Source organism: Pseudochaenichthys georgianus, chromosome 23, assembly GCF_902827115.2.
Source record: "Pseudochaenichthys georgianus chromosome 23, fPseGeo1.2, whole genome shotgun sequence".
NCBI classification, from domain to species: Eukaryota; Metazoa; Chordata; class Actinopteri; order Perciformes; family Channichthyidae; genus Pseudochaenichthys; species Pseudochaenichthys georgianus.
The window spans coordinates 20,447,984-20,470,936 of record NC_047525.1 but is presented as its reverse complement, the minus strand read 5'-3'; the positions used below and the strand labels follow the sequence as shown (position 1 = coordinate 20,470,936).

The following is a 22,953-nucleotide window of genomic DNA, read 5'->3' as shown; positions in this document are numbered from 1 at the left end:
ATGCTGTCAAAACATTTCCGTCAAAACTAAAACAGCTGCTCCAACAGATAGAAAACATCTTACTTCCACAGAGTCTTTCATCACTGATCTGACATCTTGTTCGGCAGTGAGAGGGACTCCTTGCACACGTCTCCGTGTTCACCTGGTCTTCTGCGTACAAATATGAAAAGAAACAGATATCACGGTGCGAGCGCCAGGACAGTGAGTGCACGCTACCCTAAGTGCTATCTTGGCTTTGGAAATTGTGGTTTAGGAGGATTATTTGGACAGAAAGAGGGAGTGAGAAAGAGACAGACAGGGGCATACAGAAAAAACACACACACACATGAGCCAGACATTAACTGCGAGTTGTCCACTGAAATACATGTATATTGAATTCCTTTGTTGTAATGGATGATGGGGTAAGATTTAAAAAGGTGGTCAAAATTAGCCGAAAGAATGAAAAGCATGTCTCCGAATCACTTCGATCTCTTCAAAATGCTTTATTGGCAGCCGGTGGGAATTCAAATTAAACGGTTCATTTTCACCAAAGTGCCCTCAATTGTTTCCGAAGATGATTGATATCTCATTTTGGAACAAATCGTATTAATATTATCTCCTCCTCGCGGTTTTTCGTTCAGCTCGAGTAGCTCAGAATGTCTCAATTTTCATTCTCCAAAATGTCAACAAGCAACCAGGAAGATGTGTACTTTGTCCTCCGTCCACTCTGTGAAGCAGACCTATAAAACGCCTCTTCCTTTGAAGGTGCTGTGGAACTGAACAGGATGGTCCCCTCCCAGTGTACCCATATTTTTTTAACTCTCTTTAGCAAACAGGGCAGTGTTTGCATGAATTCCTTTTGTATCGTCCTTGTTGGCTTTTCCATACCTGGACACTTCAAAGACTATTATGGGTTTAACAAGAATAGTCACCATCTAGAAAAAAGGGACAATCACTTCTGCCTTCAATAAAAAGAAGAATTTGATCAATTGAAACTTAGTGATAGTGTGCATACAGGTTTTGCTTGATGCTTACAAATGATGACATTACTTTACGCTGCCACATGAGGGCGTATTGTTGGTGATGCACTAACAGAACATATGAGCTGGAAAACGACACACTCTTAACTAATTTAATGTAAGCAAGCATGACAATCTGAAACTCCAGTCTTTATCATTTCAAAATCTAAATACGTCTCATACTATCATGTATGATAAAGAAAAGCATGCATATTCACATTTTTTAAATAGAAACTAATGATTTTTTGAACTTTTGGCTCACAAAAAAGACTAAAAAGACATTAATCAATATTCCAAATAGATACGGTATAGATATCTGTTGATTGACCAATGAATTAATTGACGGATACATTCAGCTGTAGTCACTTTTAGTAACTTTATGATCAAGATAAAGGTAAAATAGGATTGTCCTAAAATACTAGATTGTCCTTAAATACTATATGATATGATAAAAATATATACTTATTTTGGAAAGTGACATTAAGAATAAATATCAAAATTCATTATTGTTGTGGAAATGTTATTCTACATGTGAAATTCATTTAAGTTGTATTTTAGGTGACCGGGTTGCATAACCGAGCATCAAAGATTGGATCCCACAAAAGGTCTAATATTATTCAGAAGCAGCAAAGAAAAGTGAATGCAAATATTGATGATATTGGAAATAGATTTCTGGACAAAATTCTTAGCATTTACATTTAAATTATTGATGCATTAAAGTGTTATCAAAGCTGGTAAAGGTGCAGCTAGATTTAATTACGATGGGACGCGCGGGCCAGACAGACTCCCCACGGGGTGAGGTGCACCGGGAGAGGCCACTGTCTCCCAGCCTTCCGATGCCACAACAGTCTCACTTTTGGAGACGTGAGTAGCGCGTATCGGACATCCGGAACCCCATCTACCCCCACCCTCTGTGTCTCTGTGTCTCTCTCTCTTTTTCCCAGCCAGTCCTCTATCAGTCCAGGTGGCAGAGCGCACATCGGCCGGGGGATGCAGCCTCTCATCTCCAGCACATGGACAGCGGAGCTCGGAGCTGCCGCAGCGCGCCACGGCTCCACTAGCTGAACAGACCAAGAGAGAAGAGACCACGCTCCGCGAGTTAAACTCCTGGATTCCGGATAAAAAAAAGGATTTACTTCTTCCCACTTTTTGCTTCTTATCTCTTCAGACCAGTTGTGTTCAATGCGCAGCCATGCTGATCATCTCGTCCCGCAGTGCGCTGCTGTCCGTCTACTACCCACAGATCTTCCTCATCCTCACCAGCGGTAGCTACCTGTAGGTTTCTCATCATCGCACTTGCTTAATTCAATCACAGGTCGGTTTGATTCGCTGGCAAAAAGTCGTGCTTTACGCGAAAATTGGGCAATTACGCACGAGGGTCAGGTTAGATCGTAGATATTTGTTGCAGGTGTTTTATTACGATGAGTTAACATGTGTTTACACTTAATACGTTTCATTATAACGTGGTTACGCTAGATTTATCAAAAACATTGAAAACCATGTTACTTTTTCACCAAGATTTGGAAAACATTGGTAGGAAATGAGTTTTTCTAATCATTGTATATTCCATAAGAGAATCCCACAAGGATTTAACCCTTAATCTAGCAGTGATGTCACTTTCGATCAATGTTTAATCTACCTGGTTTTTATATGAACATGCAGCTGATGAGATAACCTGCTCTTATAGATTTACACATTACACCAGAAGCACTCTGTCATAGGATCACCTCGTCACACAAGAGCCGTAATTGGAAAGCAGCATGTGGAAAAGAGACATATTGGACTACTTCATGTTCTGCCTATAGGCGCGGGCCTATGTAATGAGCTCTTTCTTATGGCATTAAAAGACCCAGGCCCTCACAAAGGGAATGATTGCTGCACCATACATGCCTCTCATTCATAACAAGGGCAGGTCCTGGAACTTAAAATAGCTGTGGTGGTTCATGTTTTCTGTAACACAGAGAGAGGACAGGAATGAAGTGGATTTGGACCCAAAAGTACCATTGTTCTCTTTTATGTCATTAAAAAGGTCTATTAGATTACATGTAATGTGATCTGGGTAAGGATAAAAGTTGTCATTATGATGATATCTTTTAGTTTGAGTTGATTACAAAATCAGGGCGGTGGTGGCGAAGTCCATAGGGACTTGGCTTGGCAACTGGAAGGTCACCAGTTCAAGTCCCGGAAAGACCAAGTGCTATCGAAGGTGTCCCTGACCAAGGCACCGTTCCCTACACTGCTCCCCGGGTGCCGTACATAATGGCAGCCCACTGTTCCTAACACTAGGATGGGTCAAATGCAGAGACGTTACATAGTACCTATACTACATAATGACAATAAGTTAAATCTTCTTCAATTATTATTAGCTTTGTTCTGGCAACTGTCATGTAAATTTGAGCAAAACGTTACTAAGTATTGGGAATGAATCTTATTATTTCCCCCCCAAAATCATAGCCAGGGCACATAGTTCAATCCAAACTGTAGGGCTACACCACATGAGAGAAATGTGCGATATGTGAAAGCTTTGATGAATATCGCATTGACGATACAATTGCGATAAATAACCCGATATTTAAGTGTACATTTTTCGGCCCGGCCGCTTTCAGTTTTGCTTTAATACATAAAACAAGATGAAAAAAATTGCTTGTTGGAATACAAAAATGAAAAAACTAATTCCAACATAAGATACACAAAAATTGGAGTTATATCAGAGTTGTACGCGATGTGTTTAAAGCACTAGTTGGCATTTTATTGTGCAGCCCTACTAAAATGTATGTTTTTAGCTACATTTTTATTTTGTGTTTCATGCCGCTCTCATTAATCCCTGTTTGTCTCTGCCAGGGCGCTGTCCTCTGTGGTGGCTCTGGGTGCTAACATCATCTGCAACAAGATACCCGGATTGGCCCCCCGCCAGAGAGCCCTCTGTCAGAGTCGCCCGGACGCCATCATCGTTATCGGAGAAGGCGCCCAGCTGGGCATCAATGAGTGTCAGTACCAGTTTCGTTACGGCCGCTGGAACTGCTCGGCCCTGGGAGAGAGGACCGTCTTCGGACAAGAGCTGAGAGTAGGTCAGTCTGTTTGAAAACTCAGCTTTTAAAAATTGTTTTTGAATATATTTATCTCAACATGGGCAAAAGAAAATCTGAAAACTCGGCTGAGGGAGAAGAAGAAAGTTGCTTCGAGTGACCCAAATAAGGTTTTTTCTGACTGTAGGTTTTTTCCGAATTTCTATGCCTTTATTTGAGGTTTTAGCAGCCGTGACACTCAACTAAAGTCCTCGGCCATGACAAGTTTCTACGAGACGGTGCAGTTAATGTTCCAGCTTTAAACTCTCAGGGCAACACTGTTTTTGTACTTAAGTTAAACTATAGCTAAGAAAATCTCTGCACTGTATATTCATCTCCATTTTTACATTTAGTTAGAGCAAACTAAATTTAAACAGTCAGATTTCTGTGCTGGTGCATAAAACATAAAACATCTTTTCTTTTTGTATAAATCTGTCAAAACGTGGGTCAACGGGTTGGTCCGAAGACCAATCTGAGTAGTACGGTCTGATTTTACATTTATTAAAGCTAAAATCGCTGTGCTACGTGAGTGGATGAGCATGGTTCAGCACTGAGAGTAGTTTTTCTCACTTTCCTTGCATTGTCCTCCAACTTCTAAGTGACATGAGAAAAAGCTGCAGCATAGCTCAACAGAATGGAATCAAACAGACTTAAGGCTGGGTGGCGAAACACTAAATGGAATACCACATCCAACGATCACAATACATCTTCTGTCTCTTTTAGACACCAAGACGAAAAACTCCAAGGCCTTGCTAGTGTTTCCCAAAGGAGATTCAATCTGTAGCTCATCTGTGTGACATGACTGCGCTTGCAACACATATTGTCAAAGCAAAGCAGTAACAAATGGAGTGCAGACTTCCTTCCTTGTAGTGCGTATCTGGGTGTGTCATCTTCTCAAACAACGCGCAAACGTACACATCTCCCTGCTTTTAGTCGACATTCTTTCACAGTTTCATTTCTCACAGAAGTCCTTTTGCTCCTAAAGTGAACCTCTTCTAAGAACTGTGTTTCAGTCCGAAATGTTTTGTTGCGGTCTTGCTGTGGCTTTGGATCCATGTTTAATCTAGCAGCTCTGGGAGCAATCACTTTCTTCTACATGGGAGACAAGGCAGACAGACGTCTGGATCCCTTTATTTCTTTTGTCAAGAGGAAATGTCTCTTTTCTCTTGTGGCGTGTAAACAAGTTCGGGGTGAAGCTTTGGATCCATATAAAGTCCTTGTGTCCTCCAATGTAGACAAATTAATATTTTCTGGAACACGTAATCTTATCAAATCTGTGTAAAAATACAATTAATTGCTGAGCATGTTAGATTGCCTTTCATCTTCATGGATTCACAGTGAGATTAGTTTCCATTTGCCATCCCGTGTCCATTCTTGCTGTTTAAAATACCAATTAAAGCCAGAGCTGTACCCCCTCTTGAGGCGCATTGCACCACTTCATTTGATTGACCTGCCAGGCCTGTGAACTCATTAGGCATTGAGAAAGACCAGAGAGATTCTTACTAACCACTAATTGAAGTCAGCTCCAGCAGCTGGATGGCAACAATGGAGGCCTGCATGCACTGCCGTACAATCAAAACAAATCACAGCGCGAGGAGATGGCTGTTTGGCTATTGCATGCGCCCGATGCCTTGAGAAATGCTCACCATACAATATATCGGAATGGGTCGTGGATTCGGCTTGCTGAGAGATGTCTTCAGGGTTTGTTATGAGTTATGGAGCGGGGGAACCGCAGGCCGATGATTCTCTGTGAGTGAGTTTGTCAGGTTGGATGGGAGCCATTAGAATCGCCTCTACCAGAGACGCCATGCATTAATACTCACTGGGCTGTTGAGAACGGAGGCCCAGCATTATCCTGATTGGAGACAGAGAATATCCCGTTACCAATTGTAGTGCCAATAAATTCATTCCCACCCCCCACGCCATAAACATGTTTATTCTGAAGTTCAAATGGTGACAACAACATGGAAATGGGCACATTTCAGTCAAGTCTGGCCACAGATTATTTCAACACAGCCGTATCATTTCCTGTATTGATGTGGACCGCCTAAGAAGAACACAGAGTGACACTTAAGCCGTGTGAGAAATCCCATTGATGAAAAACATTGAGACACAGCAATTTCATAGAAGAGCAGATCTAGAAAAAAGCTCCTCCGGTCAGCCAGTAGATGTCACTTGTGTTGTTTATCATACTGAGAACTGCAACGGTGATATATAAAATAATTTGCGGAGATCTTCAACATGTGATATTTAGCCCTTTAAATCTGCAGCATACAGTACATTTTAAATTAAGGGTGGCTTAAGAGTAATATTTGACATTTGAATAAATATATGTTCAGGGCCACTGTGACATTTTTTCACTATAATTTTACTCCAAAAGGGATTTGTCTCTTAATCAGATATGTCTTCTGAAGTGGGCGACAACATTTCCTTAGAGGGCTAGTGGGTAGGTGTCGGATTGCAATTGGGCTGATAAATGCATTATTTGAATATGTTTTATGAAGGGTAAGGGAGAGACATAACATGCAGGATGTGTACAGCTGTACATCTTACACTCCTATTAGTTTTTCTGCACATGTTTAGGCGGGAAAATATAACCCTAACTTCTTTGTTCCTTTAGTTTGGTGTCCACGTAGTTCCAAAAAGGCCTTTTAAAAACAGAAGATCTGAGGTTTGATACAGGTTTAACTTCACAAATGTTAGACTCTTTATTTTCCCTTTAAGAAACCTAGTAGTGTTTTTCATTTACCCCCAACAGTAAATGCCCACTTCTTTAAAACACATCACTCCCAGTTTGGGAGCAGGCTATCAGCTAAAAATGCTCTCGAGACCCAGTTGAAGTTGTTTAAAGAGATTTTTTGAATAGCTTTCATGGACTAAATCATACTTGTCATGAAAACTAAGCTACAAATCCAGTGTAAAATTGGTGCATTGCTCCTTTCATTCTCACACATTCCTTCACTAATGAAAAACCTACTGAATATAAATGACAGTTCTTGTGTTCTTCTCGGCCTCAAATTCATCGGCTTTCTGCTCTTTTTTTTCTTCAGGCAGCAGGGAGGCAGCATTCACATACGCCATCACCGCAGCCGGAGTTGCCCACGCGGTAACTACGGCTTGTAGCCAAGGCAACCTGAGCCAGTGCGGCTGCGATCGCGAGAAGCAGGGCTACCACGACCGAGAGGAGGGCTGGAAGTGGGGGGGCTGCTCTGCCGATGTGAAGTACGGGGTGGAGTTCTCGCGGCGCTTTGTAGACGCTCGTGAGATCAAGAAAAACGCCCGGCGGCTGATGAACCTGCACAACAACGAGGCAGGGCGAAAGGTAATGCACAAGCAGGAAATGAATACATCCAATAAATACTTAAAGATAACACCAGCAGATAAACACTCTTAAACTGCATTTCAGCATTCATTTGTTTTAATACTAATACACCATGGTATGTATTGTAATAAACATGTTAATATTGTAGTACAATGTGCATCATTTTACCTTTTAATCTTTTCGATGTTTATTTAAAGATCTTTTGTCTATTCATTTTTTGCTTAATAAATTCTTATTTTTTGATTGAACTTTAATTTAATTTAAAATTTAATTAAAACAATGAGACTCGGTTTAAACCAGGATAATAATATTTCAAATTATGATTCTGATCGGAAAACATTATACAACACCATATTCCAGTTAAAGTACAATTATAAATCATAAATTATAAAGTACAATTATAAAATACGATAAAAGCGTCAGCTAAATGTAATGTAATATAAGGTGAGGATAGCTATTAAGTGTGAAATCCTTAAGCTAGCATATATTGTCCATGACTTGTGTTTTTGTATCAGTAACTATATTTCAGCCCAAAACTGTGATGGAGCTGTGCCACAGAATTAGGACGCATTAAGTGAGGAAATCGAATATTATTGCAAGTTTCTCTCGTTTCCTTTCTTAGTGGCAGTAGTGGCGAAGTCCATAGGGACTTGGCTTGGCAACTGGAAGGTCACCAGTTCAAGTCCCGGAAAGACCAAGTGCTACCAAGCGCTCCCCGGGCGCCGTACATAATGGCAGCCCACTGCTCCTAACACTAGGATGGGTCAAATGCAGAGAAACCGTTTCGTTACATGGTACCTGTACTGTGTAATGACAATAAGTTGAATCTAAAGAGCGTGCTTCTGCAACACCGCAAGAGCCACCTCCCCTAGAATGTGAAAAAGGGACTGACTGAGACATTGATTTAAAAAGTGGTCGACAAAAGTGAATACATTAAGAGGAGCTCAGTATAACTTATGATGATAATGTGAATATTTTTTGCTATAAAAACGAGCTTCTTCACAAGGGCAAACAGTCACCTGTCAATTTTGTCATATGAAAATATTTGTTTGGCATTGTAATAAAAATCTGGCTCAAACCGCAGTGCAATTCTATACGTATATGGTTTGCACAACAGCTCTGGTCACTTTTCTCCAGCCTGTCAGGCCATTATGTGGTCTGAAGAAAGGTAAAGATAATTAGAGACTACAGTCTGAGTTATTTTCCCCAGGTTTTCGACATAAAGTTGGCATTCAGGAGATGGATTTGGAGGCTATCCGATTGCTAGTAGCCGTTTCTAATTCAATTGTGTTTTACTACTTATTTTCTAGCTCTTCTTAACTATCTCTTTGAATTGACACAGAGCTAATTTCTGCTCTCTATGTGATCAGATGCTAGAGGAGAAGATGAAGCTGGAGTGTAAGTGTCACGGCGTGTCCGGTTCCTGCACCACCAAGACCTGCTGGATCACCCTGCCCATGTTCAGAGAGCTGGGTCACCTGCTGAAGGAGCGCTACAGCGGGGCCGTTCAGGTGGAGCCGGTCCGGGCCTCGCGACTCCGACAACCCTCCTTCCTGCGACTCAAAGAGGCTCGGGGCTACCAGAAGCCCACGGACACGGACCTGGTGTACCTGGAGCGTTCGCCCAACTACTGCGAGGAGGACAAGGTCACGGGAAGCACGGGAACGCGGGGACGACAGTGCAACGGCACCTCCACCCACACGGATGGTTGTAACATGATGTGCTGCGGCCGGGGGCACGACACGCACAGCTACACCCGCATCTGGCAGTGCAACTGCAAGTTCCACTGGTGCTGCTTCGTCAAGTGCAACACATGCAGCGAGAAATCAGAAGTGTTCACCTGCAAGTAGGGGAGGAGGAAGAGGGGGAAGAGGCTGGAGAAAACGGACAGTGGTGGAAAGTAAGAAGGTGGAATTTGAAGTGAAGGACTTGGAAGTATTTATTCAACAATTTGCACATTTTTACATCCTATTCTGGGATTCTTTAAAGAAAGAACCAACAGACATGGAGTTTTGGAAAAAGAGACATGGTCGATTTAAAAAAACGTTCCTTTTTCTGCGCTCTGGTACAAAACTGTGACATGATGCAAACGTGTTGCAGGCTAAAGGATTTGATGGTCTCCCTTTTGCCTCTAGACGACATCTTGCAAAGATGTAGCATACAGTTCTCAAACGCGAGAGGAAACGCAACAAAAACTATTGTTGGATCTTGAAAATACTTTTGCTAACTGGAAATGCTGCGGCGCTTCAGACTGCCATGAAGACAGGATTCTGAGGAAGTAAAAAAAAAAAAAAAGATGGCAGTGGAATACTTTTAAATGTACGCTCACACTGTATTCTGTTTGAACACTGAAAATAAAACAAATTATTTATGTAAAAATATCTTTAAAAAAACTAGCCTTAAAGGATGGATAGCAGACAAAATGGCTTTTAACTTTTTTCCTCTTTTATGATCGTAAATTGCTACTGATAAGGAGTTATCCATTATCAGTTGTCAGTGGCGTACTCCGCTATAGATTAGTCGTTTTTCTTTTTGCACTCACGGTTATTTCTTTCCCTTTTTCATCAGTTATGAGTCGTGCTGTTGAGCGCTGCACCGACATCTCTCTCACGGACTAATTCCCCTCTGAACCCAGACCCCTTTTGTTACGCCAGGAGACAAAGAGACAGAAAATACCCCCAAACTATTTTAAGCATCCATTCTGACCGTGCTCATTGTTTTGTTTTCGGAGGGCCCTTGACTTCTGAGAAAATCGTGTAAGCCTCATTGGAACTCCATAGAGGTGCAATCATGTCCAGATACATCCAACGTTCCCATGATCGGCAGAGACGTGGAATTCCACATGATGCTTACACAGGGCCTCGCAGCGCGGTTTAGGCCTGCCTGGGTGGATGGCATGTGCCCTAACCACACAGAAGGGGGTATGAGAGGATCAAAAGGCCTTTAAAGCTATTTTTGGACAGCACCCTTAATGTATTCAGAAATGTTTATTTAGGCTTTATATAACTTACAAAATAATTTGAAGAGTATATTTTTATATGAGGAACATGGCACTTTATGTCATTTATAGATGGAAAAGACAGTCACTATTTACAAATGTTTTCTAATGTCGATGGTATAAATTATTTGGAATTTATTTTATTTCCCGAAGTGTAAATACTCCACGTGTTTTATCAAAGTAGCCCAGGTACTCTCCATTACGATCCTTCACAATTCAGCATAGCTCATTAGTCTTTGATTACATTGCGAGTAGATAATACATTGGATGTGTCAGCTTTAGATCGGAGAGATGTCTGTGTTTCCAGTTGTCTTCATGGTCCTTTCAGTAACGAGGAAGACCTCGTTGCTTCCTAATAACTTCAAATACAACTTACGTTTTTTTGTTCTCAAAGTCTGCATCATTTACAAACATGGACCGTTGTATTTCTTCTTTTTTACCAATAAAATTTGACCATCCTTTTAACGCCTCCAGAGTTTTTATATCACCTCTGTTCCTAAAAATCATTCCCCAATAGAAGCCGTTTCTCACACAATACTTTATTAAGCATTATATCAACACATGATTTGACGCAGACACAAAGCATTCACCCTGACAATTGTTTTACCGAACCAGAAGGCACATTGTAGTCGAGCCCTGTGGTATAAAACGCTGATATGGGAAACACAAGAACTTGTAGCCTTGACTGATGTGGTACTAATGTGTCAGGAGGTGAACAGGCGGCCGCGGCCATGCCACCTCATTGAGCCCGGTTGACTCTTTCCTGTGGGGCTGAAAAGCATTGCAGCCAGCCAGCGGAGCGCGAGTAACAGCTGTTTTGTTAGCTGTCTGAAATCCTGGGGACCGGAACCGCGTAAGCTCCCTTCACTATGCCCGTGGATTGAGGGGCGAGTCGAGCCGATTGTTTCAATACATTTTGTCATTAAAAATCAGAGGCAGAGCAAACAAGGTGGAGCAGGGCGTGAGCAGCCCAGTAAATCGCTGCATTGTTGAGGTGTCAGGACAGTTCAGCTTATCCAGCAGCCGCGAGGAGCAGGGAGGGATGTCATCCTGCACACTAAAGCCTCTGGTGTGATTCTCTCACTCGCTCATTAAATCACTTTCAGCAAGCTCTCACCGACCAGAATCTGTTTCTTATCAAAAGGAAAAAAGCACACACTCACGCAAACACAGCTACGGCTAAAAAGGAAGCAGGGTATTCAGTAAATCTCTGAAATAATCTATGTTGTCCAACTCAATTATAGCCAACTCGGCGTGAAATGAGGCAGTAAAGAATGTTGTGAGTTTAAGTATGGTTAACCATTTATGATGCATGCCATAGACTGTAATCTCTTATGTATGATGTAGTAGTAGGATGGGAAAATAGTAGGAATAGGATGAACTTCCCTGAGAGTATAAGACTTCAAGAAGAGATGCCGTGAAAGCCCATGATGTCTAAAACTAACAAACGTGCATAGCATCAGCTGTAATTAGTATTGCATTCAGGTCCTTAGATTAAAATATGGATATCATGCTTGTTTAAAGGAATAGTTTTAAGAGCTTTGAATGTCTCTCTGGCAACGACACCAGCGTTTCAAGGAGGTAAGGCGCTGAGGAGGCTGATTTCATCATGTTTTGGTCTTTCTCCGTTACTGCAGAAGTCACTATGGGGATGGGATTAAACCCAAACCCCTGCTGGTAACATGGGTGTCTGTGAAGAGGGAAAGGCCCCGGACACTGCGGTGCCCTTTGTCTTTGGATTAAAGCACAGAGCATCGCCGTGCCAAAAAGGTACCAGCATGAGCTCGCCTCTCCCTAACTCTTCATTTCCCAGACTTAGATGAAGACAAAGCAGGAGCTCCCGAAGTCGTGACCTTTTCTTTATACCAGTGGGACCCCATGGGCCTTTTGTTTATCAAGAATACCATAAGCCCCTATGTGGGCGTTAGTGCAAAGCATTAGTGAGGTAGGAAAGTCATGTATACATACCTCTCTGATAGAAATAACTAATTATAGAGCGTTTTTCTTCCTAGTCTATCGGCAGTGTGGCTGTCAGTTACTCTGGACAGGCACAGTATATGAGTTTAGTAATGTAGTTCACCCGCAGATAAGGCTTGAATATTAGTAACTCTCAGCGTATATGTGTTCACATGTACTTTTTTTCCTTTCTAAACAAATACTTGGAACCTGCTTGCGGGTGGAATGCCTCATCTCTCCGGGTTGATCTTCAAAGCTTTTCAAGAGTCTTTCCTCACAGTTTTGAGCAGCAAGCCTCCGTCTCGCTGCTCCACCTCGAAGCCCAACTCCTTGAGTGCGGAGTAGTCGGTGGTGCCACGGCGCTCCAGAGCCGCCACCTGCTCCTGGTTCTTCTTGTTGTGTTCTAGGAGGTTCCTGACGGAAAAGATGGCCCACTGGCTGATAACTGGAGGCAATCGGTTAAGGGCAGTTACGTCGATAGTAAGGAAAGGAGCACAATGTAGTTCCTTCAGGGATTTTTCAACATGATTTTAAGGCATATTTTCCAGCACTTGTTTTCCCGAATAAAAAAATAAAGTTTTATATATTATTTTAAAAACGTAATAGCTAATTGTTATTGAGTCTAAGACGTTTGTAAGCTTGAAATACAATGCATAAACTCCACGTTTGTGAGGTTTCAGTTTTCTTTTGGCACCGATTTCATGAAGACATGCATACGTGATCGAACATACAAATTCAATACAATGGTAGATAAGTTGACACTGGTTCATGCAACCAAACCTTTTCTATGTCAACCTCCCGAGTGCCTGGTACTTGACTCATGATGCTGAGCATGCAGAAAGCCCAACAAACGAGTTTTGCAGACGAGTTGTGTTTTGAGATATAAAACATTGTCAGCTCACCCCTATCCGGTTTCCCGCATAATTCTATATTTGTTTCTTTTGTTTTGGAGAGAAACTGATGTGGACACTGCCATGAATAAGGTGGATTGTTTCTGTAGCTTTACAAAGTATTTTACTGTGAAAACACTCCAAATGCAAAGCTCAAACAGCCATGATAAGGATAGCAATACATAAGATAAGCTTGTACATAAAAAGAGATGTATTTCTAGACTGTTAACCAATATGAATAAAAGGATACATGGGTTGTTGCTGTCTATGTTGCAGTTGTCCAGGATGAGGGGGATGCCTTCCAGTTCACTCACCTGAGGAAACAAGCACAGTAAGGTTTAAAATAATGGACTGGTAAACAAGGGTTTGGCATCACTGAACATTTGCCTAATCTTACAATAAAATACCAGTTCTGGAAAAATGTTTATGTTGACAAATTCCTTAGCTCAATAAATGCTTATTTCACAGTGTACCTGTATATGATATATTCATGCACCAGGGCATATGGTATTGATTGTCCTAATGAATCATACTTGCAATGATAGTAAACGCAAAGATCGATGAAAAACTTCAAATGTGTATAATGTAAGTTTGGACAGTCTCTTATGGCGCGTTTCCACTGCAGCGGGTAGCTCGCTTTAAGCGTGCCGAGCCGTGCCCGTTTTTGGTTGCGTTTCCACTTGGCCTAGTACCGGCTAGCGGCTCCTAATTCACAGTTTTTCTGGCCCCATAAAATCGTGGTTCTAGGGCCAGGAACAACCAGGCTGAGTCGGGCTGAGAGAGAATCGCTGGCAAGGGGGCTACAACTACAACAAGATGAACATATTTGACCGTGATTTAATTGTAATACACGTTTCTAAATGATGCCGAAGTAACAACATACTGATACCGGTTAGTAAAAACCATGAATTAATGCTTTGACAAGTCTGCAGACAGACGGCAGGCGAAAAACCCTTTAAAATGTGTGTTTTCTAAATGTAGCTTGGCTAAGCTAACGTTATATATGCTCCGACTGTCCACACTCACAACAACGGTCTATACAGACATAAATAAACCAGCGACTGTATTCGCCATGACACAGGCAGTCTGTGGTTTGTACTTGTTTAACTTTTGTCTAGTTTCTGAACAGATATGAGGAGCTGTGAGCTCTGAGTGCTAAGAGCTAACGGCTGTGTGGTTTTTCTGGGGCTCTCATTGAAGATGACGTCACGACTCCGCCTACACTGCGTTACTATAGTAACTACCCCAGTTCCTAAACTGTAATGGAAGAGCAGCATTAAAGTGAGCTGGGCCTAATAAGGCCTAACCAAACCGAGCGAGGCCTGCAGTGGAATCGCGCCTTTAGTTTTTTCAAATAGTTGAGATTGTAAAATGAAGGCCACCAATTTGTATTTCTTGCCACCAAGAATATCGTATGAAAAAACATACAGTAGATGTACTAGCACAAGGAGAGTACAAATCAATTTAAAAAGGCAAGCCATGTATTGAACCTAAGTGTTCTTAGCAGAACCTCATTACCGCCGCTAGAGCAGCAGTGTGGTTGTGGGTAAGGCCGTCACAACAGGGAGATCTGCTCTGCATCTTAAGTCTGAGTCTTTAGGCTTTATTACCGTCTTTGCTTGCTGTTGCATTGTGGTTACCCTCCAAACACACTGCTGGGAGCTCCACAACGAGACCAATTGCTGAGTTAAGAAAATGGAAATGTCATTTAAACTGTCAAGGAAACAAAGCCACTGGCTACTACGAGCACCCAGGTCTGATTTTCCACTTTCAAAATAATTGTCTGAGGCTGCTGACACTACGTCCAAACCCGTAAAAGGGGTGAATAAAAAGCGACTGGAGCCCGAATCCAGCGCTTTGCTTCTTAAATTACAATCTCTCCCAAAGGTGAACAGAATGACATTTGGTTTACTGGAAGAGTTCTCAGTGAAAACAGATATGGGGTGATTTCAGACCACTGACAGACCACAGATCAGCATCCATACATATTATAGAGAGGCCAAATGAGGGTGGCCATCCCACGAGCATTCCACAGATCTGTTTCTATTAAGTAGAACCGAGTCTACGATGTGCCACAGATAGGGGCCAACTCCTCCCCGCCCGCGTTATTATCTATCTGTGCTTTATGTTAATGGAAGGATGCTGACAGATGGAGGTGGAGGGAAACTGATAAAATCACCAAAGCGTGGGAGGAAGTGTTTCACATTTCAGTGAAAAACCAAGTTGTGTTGAAAGAACTCGTAAGCTCGCAGTCGCAGGAACACAAAGCCTCGTGCTTCATGAGACAGGACACTTATTGTATTTGTCACTGTTAATGAGGAGATGATGTGGTTTCTGGCTCATTACCAGAACCCTAAACATGCTAATTTAGTGTAGAGATAGTCAAAGCAAGACCAAGAGGGCCTCTAGCTTTCTTCTTGACCTATGACCCCATTGTGTTAAACTGACCAAAAGCTCCCAGACCCAAGAGAACAAAAATCTAATAACAATCTCATTTAATGCTGTTTTCTTTCTAAATTCCTTACTTTCTCCAGGCCGTAGCTTTTTGAGGTCAAATGTTACAATGGAAGTCATTTTGAAATGGCAAATATCATTACAGGATATTATATAGAAAATAGCAAGGCAAGATGTAGCATCAGATAAACTCCAAGGTTTTTGGGTATAATTTAAGATTAATACAAATTCTGCCATTAGTTATAACGAGGCTTTCGCGTTTTATCTGTTTGGTTTGAAACCAGTCAATCCAACTGTCTTGTGGACTTACCACCCGCTTAAAAAGGAGTCTCAGTCTGCTTCCCAGCTACAGTTGGTGAGATTTGATTGAGAAATGAAAATGACCAACCACAGTACTTTTTGATAAAAAATATGAGGTTTTAAAATGAATCTAAAAGCTAAACTACTATAGAGTTGAGTTTGTAAAGGAGGGGATCTCACAAGTGACTTGTGTAAGCCACCTGGAGGAAAAACGCTTATATATTTATGCAAAAAGAAGTGCTTGATATTCCCTAATTTGACCTGCAGTCGGTCTCTGGATTTGACCTCTGTGAAGGTTCACGTAACGCTGATTTAGAATAACATCATCAAAACTGACCAATGAGCTACAGGTTTGTCTGTAAAAATATAGTCTTGGAAACAAACTCAACCAGAACTAAAAAGGAAGCGATTCCTTTTTGTGAAAGCACATATTTCTGTTTTGTCCTCAGTCTGTCAGTTTCAAACCTTGTTCTGGTTGTCTGTGTTTCTGTAACAGAGGTTTCCTATCAGCCTGATGAGGTGGGCCTTGAAGCTGATGACTGGAGAATGGGAGGAGGGGTCTCCATCTCCACCGAGGGAGGAGAAGTTCTGAGCGGCACTGAAAACATTCTTACTAGCCTTCCCTATAGTATGCACCTGCTTCAGGAGCTCTGCAGAGCAAAAAGAAAGAAAACACAGAGTTCAGGGATGCAGAAAAAGACAGTAATTCATTAAATTAAGTGCCAAAAAAAACTGATTTGTGTAAACTCGATTGTAGTTGAACTTGTTGTGTTTTGATAGCTTTCTAACATAACCGAGGGCTGTGTTCAGGAATCCTGTTTGGTTTTCTGTGGGTGATTTCACGGGGATCTGAATCTTTCACCATTTCAGGGAGTGCATATGGTGTACAGATTTTTACCATTTAAAAACCAGCAATTGACCCGAAACCTCCAGTGACAGACGCGGACAGAGAGCTTGTGTGAGTGTTTGTTTAAATTTACCAACAGTTGTTACTAGAAGGTCGGGATGTTCCTGGAGGAACTTGAACTGCTTGTGGTCCGAGGTCATCTCACACAGCACGTCCAGCAGACTGATCACTGTCATCGCCTCCTGCAGGACCTACAGGGGATCGCAAGCAGGATGTTGGTCACATGGGGAAAGGATGTTGGATTTGATATAACGTTAGGGAAGGGCCTTGTCAGTTAGAAATGCAAAAACAGTTCCACATGCCACACACTCTTTATATACATCAGTCAAATGTACTATTTGTACCTCATCACTGGAGGCAGAGCCAGTTGCGAGCGTCAGCACGGCCCCACAACCTTTCACGAAGGAAGTGGCCACAAAGCGAGCCACATCGGGGGGGATGCCACACTCCTCTGAGTCCTCCTCTTGTAGCTGAGCGAAGAGCAGCTCTAATAGAGTAAGTCTGGAAAAAGAAACACACGCACACAGTAGTTTAAATGGCATTTAATCCGTTTATTCAGCTCAGGTTTAATGTTATCCAACTAAGTGAACATAAACAGAAACAAAAGTATAATTGCAAGAAGTGCACTCATACAACTTCTTAAAACTAAACTCAAAACAAAGTGAAAACTCAAAATCAGGATATAAAAGTTAAAGGGGGCAGTGTTTGTTCTTAAATCACTTCCTGTGTAACATAAGAGGTCTATAGTTATATGTATTATCTTGGCCTACATTAAAAGCAAAGTACCTTTCATGGTGAGACATCCCAGAGTACATGCTCTCCACCAGAGCTGAAGACTTGAGGAAAAACTGGGTAGCAATGAGAACCCTGTCAATTTGTGAGAAAAAAATATATAACGTTTACCAACAAATCGAAGATGACAGTTTGTCATTCCTTGATATGATAGACAGCTAAAAACAAAGCATTGTTCTACACACTGAAACAGACACACACTCTTACGTCCAGTCCAGGTCAGGATGGGTCCTGCAGAGCTCCATCACCCTGAGTGCCAGCTGGATGTTCTGCAGATCAGACAGCTCCTCCACCTTGGCTTCATCCAGACATGTGTGGAGCACCATGGAGGCGTAGTTTACCGTCTTCTCATCGCCAACACTGAGCAGCTGCCTGTTCACACATAATTGGGTGGACTTTATCTGAGGAGCAATGCTTTCCAAATAAAAATACTGATACCGGTGTGCATTAGTGCTAAAATGTGGTTTCAAATCAACCCAATTGTTGTGTTGTAGAGACAGAGAGATGTGGATAATATATATGAAGTTAAAAACTAGTTTGTTAGCCCAATGAGACCCTATATAAACATAATGGGGCTGCACAAAATAGAACAAAATTACCTATTTTGTGGTTTTGACTGATATTGCAACAGCAATAATATTCCCAATATAATGGAGAATAATATTTTTCAAACCGTTATTAAAATTATCCTTAAAAGATATATTAAAATAAGGACGGGTACAAAACAAGAATTTTGGATTAAAATACTGTTTGTAAGAATTGTGCCAACTGTGATATTGATATTGCACTAGTCCATTTTGAGATTTCATAACATTTTGATTAACTGTGCAGCCCTAAAACATAGTATGAGTTATAACTAGGGTTGGGTACCGAGAACCGGTTCCGGTTCGGAACCGGTTCCAACATTTCGATTCCAACGGCATCATTTAGAAATGTGAATTTCGGTTCCGCTTTTCGATGCCTGAGGAAATGTTTCTCGCCGCTCTCCGTAGCCTACTGCATGACTGCAGCGGGGCGGGAAATGTAGCGTTGTATCTACATTTCCTACAGTGTAACCTGAGACCAGGGCCGGCCCGTCGCACTGGCGTTATAGATGTTCGCCTAGGGCGCCAGATCTGTGGAGGCGCTGCGCTGGCAGCTCTGGGAGGAAAACAATTTGTTTTGACCGTTGGTGCTCATCCTAATTTTTGGCCTTGATGTAACAACATTCATAATTAAGTAAATGTAACACCCTTTTCATCCAGGTTACAATTTTCATTTGCCCTGTACGATGGGCGCTGCAAGTGATGAAAATGGGGGATGTTGGCTTATCTGGCGCCCGCAGCTCACAGCCAAAGTGCGAGTGAGCGAGGGAGAAAGGGAGGGCGCTGCTGTTATTAGCATCTGGTGCTAGCTGCTGGAAGAAGAAGATGTTTCTACAATGATGTGGAGGAGAGTCCTCTCCAGTCAGACTGAGAGGCTGATAACTACAGCTCAGTGAGGTAAAGGACTCTGAGGGTTTAGATAGTTCACTTTAGTCTAAGTTATCTCAGTGGGTCTCAAACGGTTTGATCACAATTTAAGTAAACACATATTTCCAAGGCACTCCTTTATAATGATTGGGATGAAACAGGTTTGAAATCATTCCAATGTAAACTATAGGACAGTAAACCAGACCTATCGTTTTAAACTGGAGAGATACAAAAAATATGCATACATAAAATAGTAAAATAAGATATGAATGAACAACAAAAATAAAATACGTTCCATGTACTTGTTATTGGCTATACTGGTTATGCTCACATACTTATTTAATTATTCAAATGTGAACCGATCTTTTTCATATGGGTGTTTAGAGTTGTACCCCCTAGATCTAGTCTCTAGTCATTCTGCTTAAAGTGCACCAGATTGAAGCATTTTGCTTCAAAATGTTCAATCCTTTCTTCCCTGTATGCCTGAGAAGCAGATGCTGGTTGTTCTCAACAAGAACTGTTCTTTAAAAGTTGGACTGTTGCACTGTTGTAGCTTCAGTGGTCAGGTTAAAGTTACATAGCAGTGAATATAAACAGACTAATTAATGTGAATATTACTGTAAACTAACCTGTGTACAAGTTTCTCGAATAAATGTAATTTTTTTGGTGGAAGAAGCATGTATCATTTTGTTACCCTGCCCCTCAAAGAACCGGAATCGAGAACCGTTAAGAACCGGAATCGAAAAGTAGAATCGGAATCGGAATCGTGGAAATTCAAACGATACCCAATCCTAGTTATAACTATATTATGTACTAGTGATGCTTACTGTTTAAAATGCATAAGTGCAAGTGTGGCACTTACATGAGGAGATTTGGGGAGCTCAGCCGCCAGATGTCATCTTTACACATTTGGTTTCCAACCGACAAGTTACCGAGGAACTGGATCCCACAACGAAGCGCTAAGCCATAGAGGATGATTAATAAATATGTTCAGTATCAAAAAGTTCGCCAAAATAAATCGAATGCTTTTATTACAATTGACTGATTTTAGACTTACGTTCAAATATGCCATCTCTACTCGCCGAATGTCTGGTCTGAAGGAAGTCTAGCAGTTTAAGGGACACATCAATGAAGCCAAGCTCCCTAGAGGAAAAAGAGAAGTACATATATCTCGTAAGAAGAGTGGCAAAATAGCATGAAGACACAGTGAACAGCATTGTGGCAATTTAGCAAGTTGAAATGACTGTTGAGACCATGTCCAAGTGCTGTTGAAACAACCATGTTATGTGTATCTATATACAATATATACGTCTCATATGATCCATTAACTGATGCTCTAACCTGAGCAGACTCTGGTTGCGGTCGCTCTCGACACAGGTGTTCCTCTGAGCCCTGAAGCACTCGGCGGTCAGCTGCAGCTGCAGGGCGACAGACTGCAGGTCCTGATCGTCACAGCTGACAGCATGGAGCTCATCGCACAGTCTGGATAAAACCTGTAGAAGACTGGACAACACCTCCTCCTTCACAGCATCTCTGGGGGAGGAAAGTCGAGGTGGGGAAAGTGAGAGATGGTAAATGTAATGCAGTAGAACCCCAGCCTGGGGATTATATAACAGAAATAAGGAGTGAAATGTTGAATGAATCAGTATATGTTTATAGCAAAGTGAGTTATCACTTACAAGGAATGTGCCTTAATGTTAGGAGCCTACAATTAATGTATTAAGAGGAAATATAAGCAAAGTAATGCAAAGGGAATTACATAAATAGAGAATAGATCAATGACAACATATTCGGTTTTTTGTTTAGTGCAATGAATTTAGGTTAGTGCAATGAATGTATCACTATTCCCTGCAGGGATTTAATTGGCCTAACAGGTGTAAGTAATATAATAGATGACTTTTTTCCCCTTGTCATATGAATTAGTAATTAGTTACACCTGTGCTAATCCTGCAATGACAACTCGAAATATCTGAATCCACAGAAAGCTTTGACTGTCGTCTTTCTAAGTAGCAGCTGAAATGCATACGTCAGTATAAAGAATAAATGTGACATTTCTCTGTTCATTAACAGAAAAAAATAGACTTAACGGGCCTGAAATAGCATCCAATAATACGCCGGAAGTTAAATGTAATAGTAGCGTTTAGGTAGCCGACACATCAAACTAGCTTCGTCGGTAAGCTACTAACACCCTCAGTATCCTTTTAAAAAGCATTAAATTACTTTGTCCGCACCTGTATTCCTTGTCACGTAACGCGGTGGTGAATGTTTTTAAAACCTGCAAGTGTTCAGGGCAGTATTCTTCCTTCAAAATGCCAGCAATAGACGCTGAGATGTCCATGTTGTCAGTAGTAGCTGCCATGTTTTCCTGCTAATGGGCGGGACATCCGGTTAGATGTCTCACACGCTATTGGTTCAATCCAGGAAAAAGTCGGAGTCAGAGCATGTGCTGCTGTTTTCATACAGTTGTCATGTCACCCGCCTCTGTGGCACATGGTTATGTGTCAGGGCAGAACATACAGTAAGAGACAGAGTATATCCAATCTTTATTTCAGACTCAAGGTCCATATCACAAAAAGACAAAACACTGATCAATAAATAAGATAAAAAGCTAAACGCAAAACAGATAAAAACAAACAGATAAAAAACATAAAATCAGTCCAATCACAGCGAGCAAACACAGACAGTGAGTCTGTAGAGCAGGGGTGGGGAACCTCCGGCCCCCGGGCCGTATACGGCCCGCGAGACCATTTTGTGTGGCCCTCGAGGTAATTTATAAACACACGCAAAAAAGAAAAAAAATTAAAGAAATCTAGACCGCAAAATAATTAAACAAGAGAGTGCCTGTTTTTCCTGACCACGGTCAGGGTCCTTGAACACAACACAAGCCTCACCTGCCGTCACGTGGTATACGTCTCGTCTGACAAGAGTGTAGTTCTGACGGGGAGCACCAGAACGCAGCTCCGCTCCGGCACTTCCAAAAATTGCAGTACCCATAAGGAGCCGTACACATGCTGCAGTTTTTGCGTGGCTGTGTCTTTAGTTGTAAGCCCAGTGGCGATCTGTTCATCTGTCATATTGATCATACAGTCAATAACTTTATTGTTATTAGCATCTGGTTAGCTAGCTATGCTAACGAATATAAGAAGCTTTTTCTACAACCAGTGAGGTAAAGGCACATCTTTATATGATCATTATAGTTATAAAACAAATAAGAGAATAAAGTAAACAGGTATAAAATACTATATGACAGTAAAAAAAAGTTGTTATTAATAAACAAGAATACAGTTTGAAAGGAGAGTGATTTGTAAAATATCCATAAAGAAAAATAAAATCTGTTTACAGTTCTGTTTCATATGGGTGTTGAGAGATGTATCCATAGATCTACTAATGTTGCTCTCAAAGTGCACCAGATGTATGCTTTTAACTTCAACATTTAAAAACAAATCTTCCGGGGGGTGCATTCCCCCCGGACCCCCCTAGAGGAGGTTAGGTCCCACCAACTTAAATCATGTTCACATGGATAGGAGTCTAAATACATTTTGCACACATCTTGTGTCCATGGCTTTCTGTTTTGGTGGTCATGCCACAACCGTGCACGTGCATGCGTGAGTCATGGCAAGATATCTGGATTAAGAGGTTGCTTTTTCTTTGCACAGCATGAAAGAAAGGTGAAATGAGTGGGCTGTGATTTTAGTATTTTTAAGCAGAGGTCAATAATTTGTACGGCCCTCGGAGGATGTTGAAAACATTGAAATGGCCCTTGAGAGGAAAAAGGTTCCCCACCCCTGCTGTAGAGGCTATTGCGCCAATGTCTCCAAAT

The 22,953-nt window shown here is 41.6% G+C and overlaps 2 protein-coding genes across 2 annotated transcripts; one reads left to right on the top strand and one right to left on the bottom strand.

Annotated features, from left to right (window-relative positions):
* The first annotated feature begins 1,890 nt into the window (after nt 1-1,890).
* Nucleotides 1,891-10,819, top strand: wnt7ba (wingless-type MMTV integration site family, member 7Ba). Its single transcript, XM_034112428.1, has 4 exons — nt 1,891-2,273; nt 3,840-4,066; nt 7,114-7,385; nt 8,756-10,819. Exons 1-4 carry the CDS (start codon nt 2,191-2,193, stop codon nt 9,233-9,235), a joined length of 1,062 nt encoding a protein of 353 aa, XP_033968319.1. The 5' UTR covers nt 1,891-2,190; the 3' UTR covers nt 9,236-10,819.
* Nucleotides 10,820-10,906: 87 nt separating this feature from the next.
* atxn10 (ataxin 10) lies at nt 10,907-21,532 on the bottom strand. The gene is made up of 11 exons (XM_034112427.2): nt 21,365-21,532; nt 20,475-20,666; nt 20,191-20,276; nt 19,996-20,092; nt 17,890-18,054; nt 17,677-17,757; nt 17,235-17,391; nt 16,964-17,081; nt 16,449-16,633; nt 13,480-13,543; nt 10,907-12,784 (listed from the first exon to the last, which is right to left on the bottom strand). The coding sequence occupies exons 1-11, from the start codon at nt 21,490-21,492 to the stop codon at nt 12,600-12,602; spliced, it is 1,458 nt and encodes a 485-aa protein (XP_033968318.1). The 5' UTR covers nt 21,493-21,532; the 3' UTR covers nt 10,907-12,599.
* Between the last annotated feature and the right edge of the window lie 1,421 nt (nt 21,533-22,953).

Excerpts from the sequence above, each read along its gene's own strand:
- wnt7ba (XM_034112428.1), top strand. The coding sequence starts at position 2,191 with ATGCTGATCATCTCGTCCCGCAGTGCGCTGCTGTCCGTCTACTACCCA. Across the intron at positions 2,274-3,839 it reads CTCACCAGCGGTAGCTACCT|GGCGCTGTCCTCTGTGGTGG; the intron begins GTAGGTTTCTCA and ends TGTCTCTGCCAG. Across the intron at positions 7,386-8,755 it reads ACAACGAGGCAGGGCGAAAG|ATGCTAGAGGAGAAGATGAA; the intron begins GTAATGCACAAG and ends CTATGTGATCAG.
- atxn10 (XM_034112427.2), bottom strand. The coding sequence starts at position 21,492 with ATGGCAGCTACTACTGACAACATGGACATCTCAGCGTCTATTGCTGGC. Across the intron at positions 17,392-17,676 it reads GGGATGTCTCACCATGAAAG|ACTTACTCTATTAGAGCTGC; the intron begins GTACTTTGCTTT and ends TTCTTTTTCCAG. Across the intron at positions 17,082-17,234 it reads GCTCTGCCTCCAGTGATGAG|GTCCTGCAGGAGGCGATGAC; the intron begins GTACAAATAGTA and ends GATCCCCTGTAG.